This window comes from Mastacembelus armatus, chromosome 3 (genome assembly GCF_900324485.2).
Source record: "Mastacembelus armatus chromosome 3, fMasArm1.2, whole genome shotgun sequence".
Classification (NCBI taxonomy): Eukaryota; Metazoa; Chordata; class Actinopteri; order Synbranchiformes; family Mastacembelidae; genus Mastacembelus; species Mastacembelus armatus.
Genome location: NC_046635.1, coordinates 26,925,010 through 26,937,644, shown reverse-complemented (window position 1 = coordinate 26,937,644; position 12,635 = coordinate 26,925,010). Strand labels below are relative to the sequence as shown.

General features: G+C 37.4%; 1 protein-coding gene across 2 annotated transcripts; it reads left to right on the top strand.

Annotated features, from left to right (window-relative positions):
- Positions 1-706: 706 nt before the first annotated feature.
- Positions 707-12,366, top strand: asb7 (ankyrin repeat and SOCS box containing 7). 2 transcript variants are annotated; one of them, XM_026294010.1, is made up of 6 exons: positions 707-1,025; positions 1,870-1,987; positions 3,234-3,445; positions 5,674-6,279; positions 7,701-9,346; positions 9,383-12,366. In XM_026294010.1, exons 2-5 carry the CDS (start codon positions 1,950-1,952, stop codon positions 7,838-7,840), a joined length of 996 nt encoding a protein of 331 aa, XP_026149795.1. In that variant the 5' UTR covers positions 707-1,025; positions 1,870-1,949; the 3' UTR covers positions 7,841-9,346; positions 9,383-12,366. The 2 variants fall into 2 exon arrangements, with proteins under 2 accessions (XP_026149795.1, XP_026149796.1); XM_026294011.1 differs by having other exon boundaries at positions 1,011-1,025; positions 3,192-3,445.
- Positions 12,367-12,635: the final 269 nt, after the last annotated feature.

Below are 12,635 nucleotides of genomic sequence, written 5' to 3'. Positions count from 1 at the left end.
GTCGTGTGATCTTGCGTATATTTGCAGTAGAATTTCTGACAGCTTTGAAGTTTATATTGTCAGCAGTTTGTGTGGTGTAATGGCCTATTTTTGGTGGTTTGTCATGACAAAAAATGCACATAACATTATATGACATAGCATTCAAGTTTTGTGAGCAACTTCACTGATTACGGATAAAATATGATATGTAAGTGTTCAAAGCTCATCTGCAAGGCTGTTATTTTGGTATGAGCATGCTTCTTTAATGTTACAGGACGGGAGTTTTTTTCTTCTTCAATTTTAAATAGGGTACAGTCAGATCGGGGATCCACATACTTAAATATTGTTACGCATATAGTTAGTAAGACAAAAAGAGGACATAAAATAGAATCCAACAAAAAACAAAAATTACCGTAAATTTAAAACACTAATTTAAAAAGACATATTTTACATTGTGTTGCAACACAGGTCATCTTTTCTGGTTGTTTGTTTAGGGAACTTGCAGATTTCCATTTGCAACAGTAGCTACGGTACTGAATGACAAATAAAAAGGCAATTGACTAAACAGGATGTTTCCACCTGATCGATGTATTACTTGAGATATAGCCCCAACAAAAATCCGTCTGCTTTTGTCAAACCACAACATTTCGGTATGGGGGTCTATGAAATAAAAGGTTTTCTAAAGTTGTCATGATGTTGTTGTGTTTTTCCATCTTTCATTCGTTTTTGTTTTTGCAAATATTAAGTTGTGTAGTCGGTGGAAATAATGCTTTTATTCTGAAAAACGGAGACGGAAATGTGGTTGTTTTGCAGCTGTTGTCCCCCTGATGTTACTCAGAGAGACTTTGTTGTCAAAGCTGATTGTTCAGCAGCGAAATGATGCTCAACGTTGCAGAAACGGACATTTAGGGGAGTTTTAACAGACGACATTGCTCCTCGGTGCTGGGTTTGAGTCGGAGGGAGCAGAAATATGCAGCTTTGATAACTCCATTTCTTCTCATCTGGAAATGATTGGCTAAGTTAAACGTCGGCTCAGCGTCTGTCAAGTAAATATTTGTTTTATACCAGCGATGTTGTTGTGTTTGTCAGTGAATATGTAACATTAACGCTGACATTGATGCATATAGTGTGTTGGTCTTTATGTTTTCCCTGCAAAAGTCAACACAAGCTAACGAGCTAGTGCTAGTGAGTTAGTTAGCTCGCTGGCTATTCAGCGTTAGCTAACAGCCTGAGATCCTTAAATTAGCCTTAAATTAGTGTTATTCATCTTAAATCTCGCAATTATTACATTTCCAGCGATGTGTGAAACTTTCTGCATTTGCCCATTCGTCTGCCACGGCTTTTGACAGTTATCGTTATTGTTTACTTGTGCGAGGTCTGCATTGTTGGTTATGTTAGCCAAAGCAGCGATTCTGTTGTCCACTGTTTTCCTTTAAACGGTTAAGCTAACCACCTTAAAACGTAATGTTTATTGTTAATGCGACCACTGAATGAACTCTTTTCTGTTCTGCTGCAGCCTTTTAGTCATTTGGCTTTAATTGTAATGTGTTAGCTACTTTTCAACCTGGGTTGTTTCTATTAACAGCTTAAAAGTTGCTACTTGTCATTTTCACCTCCCTATTTTTATTTGTAATTTATATATCTGCAATTTGTTGTATATATGCTGTTTGTTTTCATGGTTTTTTGTTTGTTTGTTTTTGGTTTTGTGCTGATAAACCAAAGAGCTGCTAAAGTGCATTTTGTTGTTTTTAACTAAACAATAACAATAAAACTTCTATTTTATTCTATTGTAGCAGTACTAGTTGTACAAAATTAGAAGTATTATGCGTCTCAACTTGTTCTCTGGCCTTAATTCAGTATATTCAGTAACGGTCATCTCATGTTTTGCAGGTGTCAGGGTTAACTACTGCAGACAGTTTCTTTCTTCGTCCCTGACGGTGCAGCTGTACATTCACAGGTGCAGCTCCGATATGACTAAGAGAATCCCGTCTCTTCAGCTTGTCAAAAGGTAAATTTTGGTTTTTATAATGCCATATCATCTTTTAGATTAATCATTGTCCTTCTATAGAGAAATTGAAATCTTAGCCAAAAATCTGTAGCTTCTCTCAACAACAGAAGTTATTTTAACTTCCCAGTGCTGTCATTCGCTTGGCAGCAGTTTGAGTCAAGGTTAAACTCATTTGGTCTCTGTAACTCTGTTGCTATGTCTTTCACCTATGGTTTGGGGGCTGGGTGTAGTTCAGCATGTCCCCTAACATTTGGGAAGCTGGATATAGTCCAGAATGTACCTAGACAGCAGATGTGCCTGTTATAGTTACATTACGATGGGCCTCTGCATTGATGGATGTGTGTACATAGATTGGTGAATGAGGACCACCAGTACAATCCAGATGGTAACTTTTAGACAGTCAGGCTTTTCCAGTTATGGGGAGATGATAACATTCGCATATACCTTGTGATTATGCAAATGCATAAATTACATTTGACATTATAATTCCAGCTGCTGTGTCCTGCTGTGAAATCACATCAATGCATCTAGTGGTTACTGAATTGGCATTTAACTTAAACCTGCTATGCATCTCTTTAACTTTAAGGTAATACAGAGATTGCCATAATGTATCTTTACATCTTAATTAATTTAATCCATGTATTTACTAATCTGTTGCCCTGTGATATCTCATAAAATACACACCTGCATCCGTTTCAAACTGACGTAATTGTGTAATTATATTAGTACGGTGTCACATCTGCCTCATACCATAAAGAGACTTCACACAAGAAAAGGTCAGTTCATAACAATTCTGTATAACCTAATTTGGGCAGTTGCCACATAAACTAAGTTAGCCTAGGCTAGGTGCCACAGACAAAAACAATCATACATGTACTGTAAAACTGTAAAAATTCAGCCCAGATTATGTGTAAGTATATGGAATGAAATGCAAACACAAAAGTGCAACTTGACTAAATGGAGCAAACTATACAAAGCAAACTATACAAACTATAATGTAGCAATAAATGTTCTTAGAAAATAAATAATAATAATACATATATCTGTGGAAACACCTATATTAAACAGGTGTACCATTTTCACAGCGTTTGTATATTTAGGTCGCCAACCCCTGATAGGCGAGTTAGAAACTTCAGACACACTGCATTTACCCCACCAGTTCCCCATGACATACAGAATATATTCACCAATCTTTTCCTGACAGAGGTTAGGTTCAGATGAACATTCCCATTCCGAAATGTGACAGGATGCTGAACCATCACTGCAGAAGGAACCCTGAGCTTCAAGAGGAGCTGCAGATCCAGGCTGCAGTGGCAGCTGGGGATGTTTGCACTGTTAGGAGAATGCTGGAGCAAGGATACTCACCCAAGATTCGTGATGCCAATGGCTGGACACTGCTTCACTTCTCTGCTGCCAAAGGAAAAGAGAGATGTGTTCGAGTCTTTCTGGAGCATGGAGGTCAGAGCCTTTCTGTTTGTTTTTCTTTGCTACTGAAACACTCTCCATTTAGTTGTTAGCATTATGAATTGGTGGGTTTTTCTGTCCAAACACTAGAGGGCAATATCTCACTAGAAGAGACAGCCTTAAAATTATTCTGTCAGTTGAACAACAATTCAAGTTAAAAAGTATATATGAGAAGTCATATGTAAGTTCATTATCTAAGGAGGTATGCCCGTTATTTTAAATACAATATTATTTGAAATAGATCTCTCTTAAAATAAAATACTATATACATATATATGTATATGTCTGTATACACAAATATACACCTTAAAGGACTGTTTCAGTGGTGTTTCACAATCAGTCCTGTAAATCCTGTGTGCTTACAGCTTACATTATTGGACAGCTGTTGTAAACTTAGTACAAGAGGGGCTATAATTAAATGAGTTTTTCCTACCTTCCAGGGACTCATTGATTTCAGCTCAGTGTTCTATGAAAAATCAACTCATAGAGACTTGCTCATCATAACTAATGCGTCATGATGAAGTTGCTTAATTCTGGACTTTTAATAGTGTTAATCAAAAACTCAAATCTCGTATTTACAAATGTATTCAGAGGCTTAATTCAGTACTGTGTAGAAGCCATGTGTTTCCCATCTAGTCACTCTACCATAAAGGCATGTTTGATTGAGTGATGCTGAGATGGTTGTCTTTCCAGTTAGCAACCTCATATTTTCAGAGGACATCTGAAGTTAGTGACTGTTCTTGGCCCTTACTGCCTCTTTATTCAGTTTGGCTGAACAACCAGCTCTAGATAATGTCCTAGTGCTTTTTCATTTTACAATTACTGATACTGCTGTGCTCCTTAGAACACTCACTGCTTTAGAAAAGGGTTAATTGTCTTGCCCTCATCTAACCTGTCACAGTATTATCACAGAGGTCTATAGAGACTTCCTTGCCTTTAGAAACTATCAGTTTAGTCTGCCACAGGGGGACTCCACTCACGTTCTACACACATCTCAAGGGTAATTAAAGCAAACAGGATGCACCTGAACACAAATTGAATTGCCAACACAAATCATCTAACACAGCTTTTTGCAGATAAACACAAAGTGAAAAAAATGTGAAGGGGTCTGAATACTTTCTGAAGCCACTGAATTCATCTTTTGTTTTGGCCAGTACAGAGTGGGTTATCAAAAGACAACGTTTTGGTCAGATGAGAGGAGTATTTCCCTCCTTTGTTGTGCTAATGTTTATGCAACAGTAGCATTTATTTTGTTTTGCAACTGAACAGCCAGACGTTTGACTGTATTAGTAGCTTAAAGAGTTATGTACACAGTTAAAAACGTATCTTCTCATAAGGCTGACAGTCATGTCTGGGGATCTATTTTCTCTCATGCTGTGATCTGTAATGTAATTCTTTGACAAGAATTTCAATTGGTGACCCCTCCACAAAGCATTGCCTTGTATTGTGCTTACTTTGATCAGTAGCCATTTACAGTAAAGTGATCACTGCACACATGTAACACACATATTACTTTCACCTTTGGATTGATACCGTTTTCTGGATGCTTTTGTGCTGTGACCTATAATTTGCCTTGGTCAGCATTAATTTAAAAACAGTTAAAATATATTTGTGTAATGTGCAGCATCAAAATAGGTTTTCACACCCAGGATCCACAGGTTTCAGCATTCGCTTGTCAAGCTGTAATGTTAAAGTTGTGCATTTCAACTAAATGCTTGAGTCTGTCCAGTAGGCGGGATGTTTGTCCTTCTAACCAATACAGCCACATATAAGGTACATCTCCTCTCTAAAAAATTGGTCCCAGTTTAAAAGATTGCTGTACAAGCAATATCATGATTACTGAGACTTATAAATACAGATATGAGTTTTGTAAAGCAAAGCACTGAATTGTTAGGTGGGTGTATCACTGGATCATGTAATTTTTGAAAGTTTACAGAATGCCACAAAGTATTGCAAGCTAAAACATGGCCATATGTTTTGAAAAGTGACTGTCTTTTATGGGTTGTTTAAGGTGAAAGTTATTTCCCTTAAACTTTCAAAATCATCATCTAGTAAGGTCCTTTAAATCTTGGATCATTTAAATTACTAAATGAAAGGCTTCAATTAGAGGTTCTTTGCGGCAGATTCTAGTTTAGTTGGACTGCAAAGTGCCTGCTGATCGCAGATCATGTCAACCAGTCCCAAATCTATATTTGACACTGTTTTCACACTCTCTGTTGCAGCTGACCCCACAGTGAAGGACTTTATTGGTGGCTTTACAGCACTTCACTATGCTGCAATGCATGGTAGAGCACGCATTGCCCGACTGATGCTGGAATCAGAGTTTCGCAGTGACATTATAAATGCAAAAAGCAATGATGGCTGGACTCCACTGCACGTAGCTGCCCACTACGGCCGTGATTCATTTGTACGCCTCCTTCTTGAGTTCAGGGCCGAGGTGGACCCGCTTAGTGACAAAGGAACCACACCACTACAGCTGGCAATCATCCGTGAGCGTTCCAGCTGTGTACGGATTCTCCTGGACCATGGTGCCAACATTGACATTCAGAATGGCTTCCTTCTGCGGTATGCCGTCATCAAAGGCAATCACTCATATTGCCGCATGTTCCTGCAGAGGGGAGCAGACACTAATCTTGGACGCCTTGAAGACGGGCAGACACCGCTGCACCTATCAGCCCTCAGAGATGATGTGTTGTGTGCCCAGATGCTCTACACATATGGGGCTGATACCAACACCAGAAACTATGAGGGACAGACACCAGTAGCTGTGTCTGTTAGCATGTCTGGGATCAGTCGGCCCTGTCTAGACTTTCTGCAGGAGGTCACTAGTAAGTCTCACCAACTCTCTCTGTCCAACAAGCAAGCATATAGGTACCTGTTTACCACGTCCTTCACTGCATGAAAACAAATTTGCAAATAGGGCTATATTCATGTCTGATATAAGCATTTACCTCAGTGGTTGGATTTGTTTATAAAGTGTCACATTAAAAATTGAGGCATACATGGTACTAGCCAGTGTTGCAAGCTTGCAACTGCAGTATGGTACAGGGAAAAGTTAATGTGCTTATCTGTGAAACAAAATCTGTGGAAGTGGGTGGAGTGTAGAGAAGGAGTCCACGTTTAGTAAGTTGAGAGGAGGGAAAAGTTGAGAAATGTAAAGAGTGAAAGAGCAGTGCTTGCCAACATGAGGTTATAATGACCAGTGTTTAGTCACAGAACAATCCCAGGTCAGAGGAATAGGAGAGCACATTACCTGAAGCATTATGATTTAGAAGGAACAATGGCTACATTCCTCCTCTGCTCCCTGAACTTTGATATCAAAGATATCAAAGAGCTCTGCACTGATTCACACAAGCCCTTTCAGAGACTCTAAACCATCACCCAGATCACATATCTGCTGGGTTATTGATTGCGCCTCTACCTTCTGGATTAACTCATATGCCATGAAAGACTCATCCCACACAGATTGACAGGCACCCCCAGGTCTGCTGCATACATTTTTTACATGTCAGTGCTGTAGGAAGGTCAGTTTTGAGTCTAGCAGTCAGTACACTTTAGGCTGTTTTTTACACTCATGGAGTAGTGTCATTTCTCTACCAACATACAGGGTTAATACAAAATGATTACATGTAGTACTATGAAAAAGTAAATTTGAATGTATACTTTGCAAGTGAAAATTAAACACAACTCCTGCAGCAAACAGACATTAGAAAACAGCCCTTTCCTCAAATTTTACTCTTTTATTTGATGAATTAAATTGAAAAAGTGTTAAATTAGGATTGAGGAACTTTTTGTGGACCGCTAAGTCTTTTCTTTGATTTAGGAGTTTTCAAGTGCTTGTTTTTCAGTCCCTTCCTGTGGATCACTTTAAGTTCTTGGATATTTTTAGACTGTCTTCCACACACAGAATGTTTAAGGTCTCCCCACAGATGTTCAGTTGTGTTCCGGTTCATGATTATGTGGGCTATTCCCAAAGCTTCAGGTTGCATTTCTGGAAGTAGTTTATGGTGAATTTTTAAGCATATTATTAGTATTGATGCAGTAGGATGCCAGGAGTCATGCAATAAAAAACAATTTATTAACAACTGTGTGGGAGATGTAGCCCCTTTAACACATCATTTAGAAGTACATGTTAAATTGGACACTTGAAGTCAAGCAAAATTTGGCTGGAAAAATGAGCTAGACGGTAATAAAGTCACTCTCTCAGGTGTTATTTTACTGCATAATAACAGGTTTGTGTATCTTTCAGGACAACCACGGACTCTACAAGACTTGTGCCGAATAAAAATCCGTCACTGCATTGGCCTTCAAAGTTTGAAGTTCTTGGAGGATCTACCAATTGCAAAGGTTATGAAAGACTATTTAAAACATAAGTTTGACAATGTGTGAAAGAAACAACAAAAGGGGAGAGGGTGACTAAAAGCTCTGCTGTCATTTGTGAAGACTATGCAATCCCTATGCTCCTTGTCTGAAAGAAAAGTCCACAGGTCTGGTCTATTCATGCTGAAGGATAGGTAGTCCAGTTGGTTTGTCAAGTTCAGCACATTAAAAATCAGTTTCTACATCTGTTCTCCATTTCAGCTTTTACATTTAGATATGTCACTGAAGAACGAAAACTGAACCACCTTGTGAGCAAAGCTTATTTTTTATATGGGAAAAGGAATTCTCATCTGACTGCAGTTTCATTATTACCATTTTTGTTCTTACAAAATGATAGCATGATAGTTTCCTTTCTGGGTCATATTGTCATCAAATGCATACTTGCCAAGGAGTATATTTTTTATTTATTTCCCCCTCTCTATTTTGTTTTGATTGAAAATCAGAAAACTCAGATGCTGATAGCTTTGAAAAACCTCTACAAGGTGCGCTCACTGATTTTGTTTAATCACCTAATATTGAGTCTAGAGCCAAAAATACTCTGACCCCAAACTCTGAATCACCACCTAGATATTCAATTTTTCCAAATGCTGTAGGCAAATATTATTTGTTTTTGTGCCCAGTTAAAAAACACTTGTCCAGTTAGTTTTGTGAAATAAGTCACATGGATGTGAGTTTCCTACATACTTTAGAGGGTTATCTCTGTAGGGGAAAACAAATTTAAGCAGGGCACAACATCCCCTTCAATGAGACCTTCACAGTGGGAAGTTCCCTGACATACCCAGAATGACAGAATCAACACACCAGAAATGACCACAAGTGATGAAATATTTGCCAGCATATGCAGTTCTCCAAAACCCAGAGTCATATGCTCAGTCCTTTATTTACTAAAGTTCCATTTCCAGTTCCTACTAGCAGCTCATATCAGCAACTGGCAACAAAGTCAAAGGTTTCTGTAAGTTGGGCCATACCCACATTAACAAATAAAACATGATTTATTTCTTTATTTTTTTTACTGGAGACATTGGAGTTATTGTCCATATGAGGGTCGGCCCAAGCGCCCCCTTCTCCTGGTTAAATGGTAGGGTCGACAGCTGACTGCTGTCCGCTTCATGGCATGGACAGTGAAATGAAAAAAAAAAAGTGAAACCTTCAATAGCAGAGCAGGGAGCCCAGCAAAGGTGGACTTTACAAACTTTAGGTGTTGGCTAACAAGTCTCCTTACCCAGCGCTCCCTCTCAAGGCACTTTCATGTTAACAATATATAGGAAAAACAAGTTTGGTGCTATAAACTCCCAGGGACACTGTACGAAATAGCGCCATTTTAGTTGCAAAGCTAATGTAGCACGCAACAGATCGCTATATATCAGACAGTTAAAACTGTTTTGTTTTTTTTTACAAACTCTGCATTTCATGTAGTTTATTGATCTTAAAAGATTTAAGAAGACAAAAGTGCATAAGACGTGAGACATTAGAGAGAACTGGGATCCAAAATGTTACATGTGCAGCAAGCATTTTGTCACTGATAGCTAATATATCTAAATGTCAGTTTAGGTGACTACATTTCTGTTAAGTTAAGCTAAAAGCATAGCAGTGTGTAATTTGTGTTACGAATCAGAACGGTATGTGGTAACATGCTCAAGTGTCAATGTTTTCCCTCCCCGTGGGCGTAGTGACAAATTTAATGTCAGTCTACCTCCGAGTCCCTTCTCCTCTTGGGACAAGTTAACTGTTAGAAAGCTAATATTAGCTGTGTTATCAAGCTACTGTACTTAGCAAAGATAAAAACAAAATTCTTAATATAACATGCTTAATTTGTGTAGTGTCTGAATGAAAAATGAAATGACAATTCAGTCTTATCAGGCTGCTAAATAAACAAATTTTCAAAAAATCAACTGTAAACAGAAATTGTAAGGTTTTGTTGCTTTTAATGGGTGCTGTAACATATTCAGTGTCTTAAAACACAGCATAAGATTTGCTCTAACATTGCTTTTGATATTCAAAAATAAGTTGACAGATGCTATTTAAATTTATAATGACAAAGGCAAGAATATAACAGGCAGTTCAAATGTTATTAGAACCTACATTCAGTGCTTAGACACCACAGGTTAAACAACATTGCTTTATCCATTACTACATTATTAGTACATTTGAGTTCAGAGTGAGTGCACTTTGATAGAACACTTTTCTGAAAGCATCACATGTACTCGCTAAAGAAGTGGTTGATAAAAGTAGAAATAATAGTCTGCTTTGGACAACACTGACAAACAATCGCTAGAAGCTATAATGTAAATATACTGTATGTACAACAAATATTTTTGTAGAGTTATTTAAAACAATGTTCTATGGTATTCTTAATGTATTTAAACGTTGGAAACTATTGTGATCTGTTTGGTGTGATTCAAGTATTTCATTTTATGTGAGAGTTTAAATACCCTGTCCGAGAATAAGATGAAATCGAGTGTTTTGTTTGATTTTTATGGCAGAAATGGGGTATTCTTAAAATTCATCATCTCTGACAGGTTATGGAGATTATACTGTGAATTTTTCATTTTTACAATTAAATAAAATTTAGGAATTGGGGACTAAATATTGTCCAGGCTGCAATATATATATATATATATATATATATATATTTTTGTCTCTGCATGTGTCTAAATTGCATTGTGAAAATATGTGGGCCCCTGACACTGATTTTCCTAAAATGTTGTATTCACAAATCCATTCTTAAAATGTTCACATTTATTAACATGTTTGTGTAATTTTCATATTTTAATTTTCATGTTTCTGTTTTTCAAATTCCATGCTCTGTGCAGGTGAACCTTCCATAAACAAATACCTTTTCCCTATCACAAAAAGAAGACTAAAAGCAGGGTTTAAACTAAATAGGAAAATGAAGCGTGTGTGTAGGCTCAGGTGAATGGAATATTTTTTTTAATGAAATACTAAAACCACCATAAGTATACACTTTTATGTCCCATTTCATGGGCTACATCTGTCAAAAATCAGCCTTTTGAAACTGAATGCAGTGTAACAGACTAACATATTTCAAAGGTTGCTCCAAATGTTGCCTCCTCTCCGTGAATGTGACATTGCCAGTGTGTCCTTTTTGTTCCTAAAGGTGTTATACACTGCATCCTGAGAAGTTCACAGTTATGAGAGACATCTGGTTAAATCTTTGGTAATTAAATATGCTGTGTAGAGTTTCATAGTAAACAAACAAGATTTGTTTATATTCAGTGTTATCTGTACGCTCGAGGTCAAACAAAGTGCATTTTCTTCTTCATAAAACTTTAGTTCAGTTTTTTTTTTTAAAACCATGTTTAGTAGCCATCACTCTTCTTCTGCATTGCTGAGTTTTAGAATTACATCTACCCATCAGTGGAATAGTTTGAAACATCTAGCCATACATGGTTGTACGTGCCCATGCATGAGTCAAGTGCTCCATGGCAAACTGAAATCCAACACAATTCAAAACAGTAGTCATTTACTGAAACTGATTTAGGACAGAGGACAAAATTCCCACCATCTGGTGGCTGATTTAATCTACCAACCAGTTTAAAATACAGCATAAAATGGCAGAATACATTAACATAAGCAAGCGCCCATAAAAATACACAAATACCTTACTAGTAGGTGTATATCTGTTTTTGCACATCACGCACTGTTTTGTCAGTACTACGGCTAAAGCTTGTTTGTTGCTCCATTCTTGAAAACATAATTTGACTGGATGACGTATCTCTGCTAGAAAATATTTTTTCCATTTACATCAAATTGTCCAACACAGATTACAACCACAATATTATTAGACTATCTTGCACAATGTAACTTACAATGACCCTGCAACATTGCTCTAGTTACCCAGTTTATGGGGCCTTTAATTCACTGAATGCTGCCAGGATATTTCTCTAATGGTGTCATAAAGTTGAATACTGTATTGCACTTAGAGTACTTGATGTGAAGGACACAAAGTTGTGGGCTGTATCCTCTAAAGCAGCAGCTGCTGAAGTGGAACTGTAAGAAATCCAGGAATGTTTAATTACAGTTGTATTTTAACAAATGTAAACATGAGTTTTGATATTGTTTTAATAATCAAATTAATTGACTATTACTACTCTCATTCTTTCGTGATACATTCTGAATTCTAAAATTCTGGATCCCCCCGCCCCCTCTCCATTATCACTCACAAATGGTTTTGATACTACAGTATTTCCAGATCTGACTAAGTTGTCTTAAATTTTCATAAATTTCAGTTTTGCTTCACATTGTGCACTGTAACTGGTTTTGGGGTTGATACAATGCCATTTTGCAGCAGCAGTTTTGAGTTCTATGCGAATGAGTCTGCCATACGTTGAGACTGCCTTCTCCAAACAGCTCCTTAGCAGACTTTGGTCGTCACAGTCAGGGAAACACTTCATACGTCTTATGTGGCTATCAAATGGCTGTAAGTCTTCCAAATCATTAACTACTGAATGTACAGAATATGCAGATTTTCAAATGTACAAAGCAAATGTGTGAATAAACTAAAGTTAACTTTTTGATGGGATGTTAGCTGATTTTATTTATTGTTTTTGTTTGTTTGTATGTTTTTGATGAATTTACAATATTGGCCACAGTTGGCCAGGAGCTGAATGAATGTGGTAGCTGGTTTGCTTGATGTGCTATGCCTCCAGGACCACAGCTCTTACATAAAGTGACCCACGTATAAGACCAATTTCTTGTATATATTCCTCTGTTAAAGTCGTGTTTTTATCCTGATGTACTGTTAGCAGTTGACCGTGATGGGAGAAAACTGTAATTTCTATAT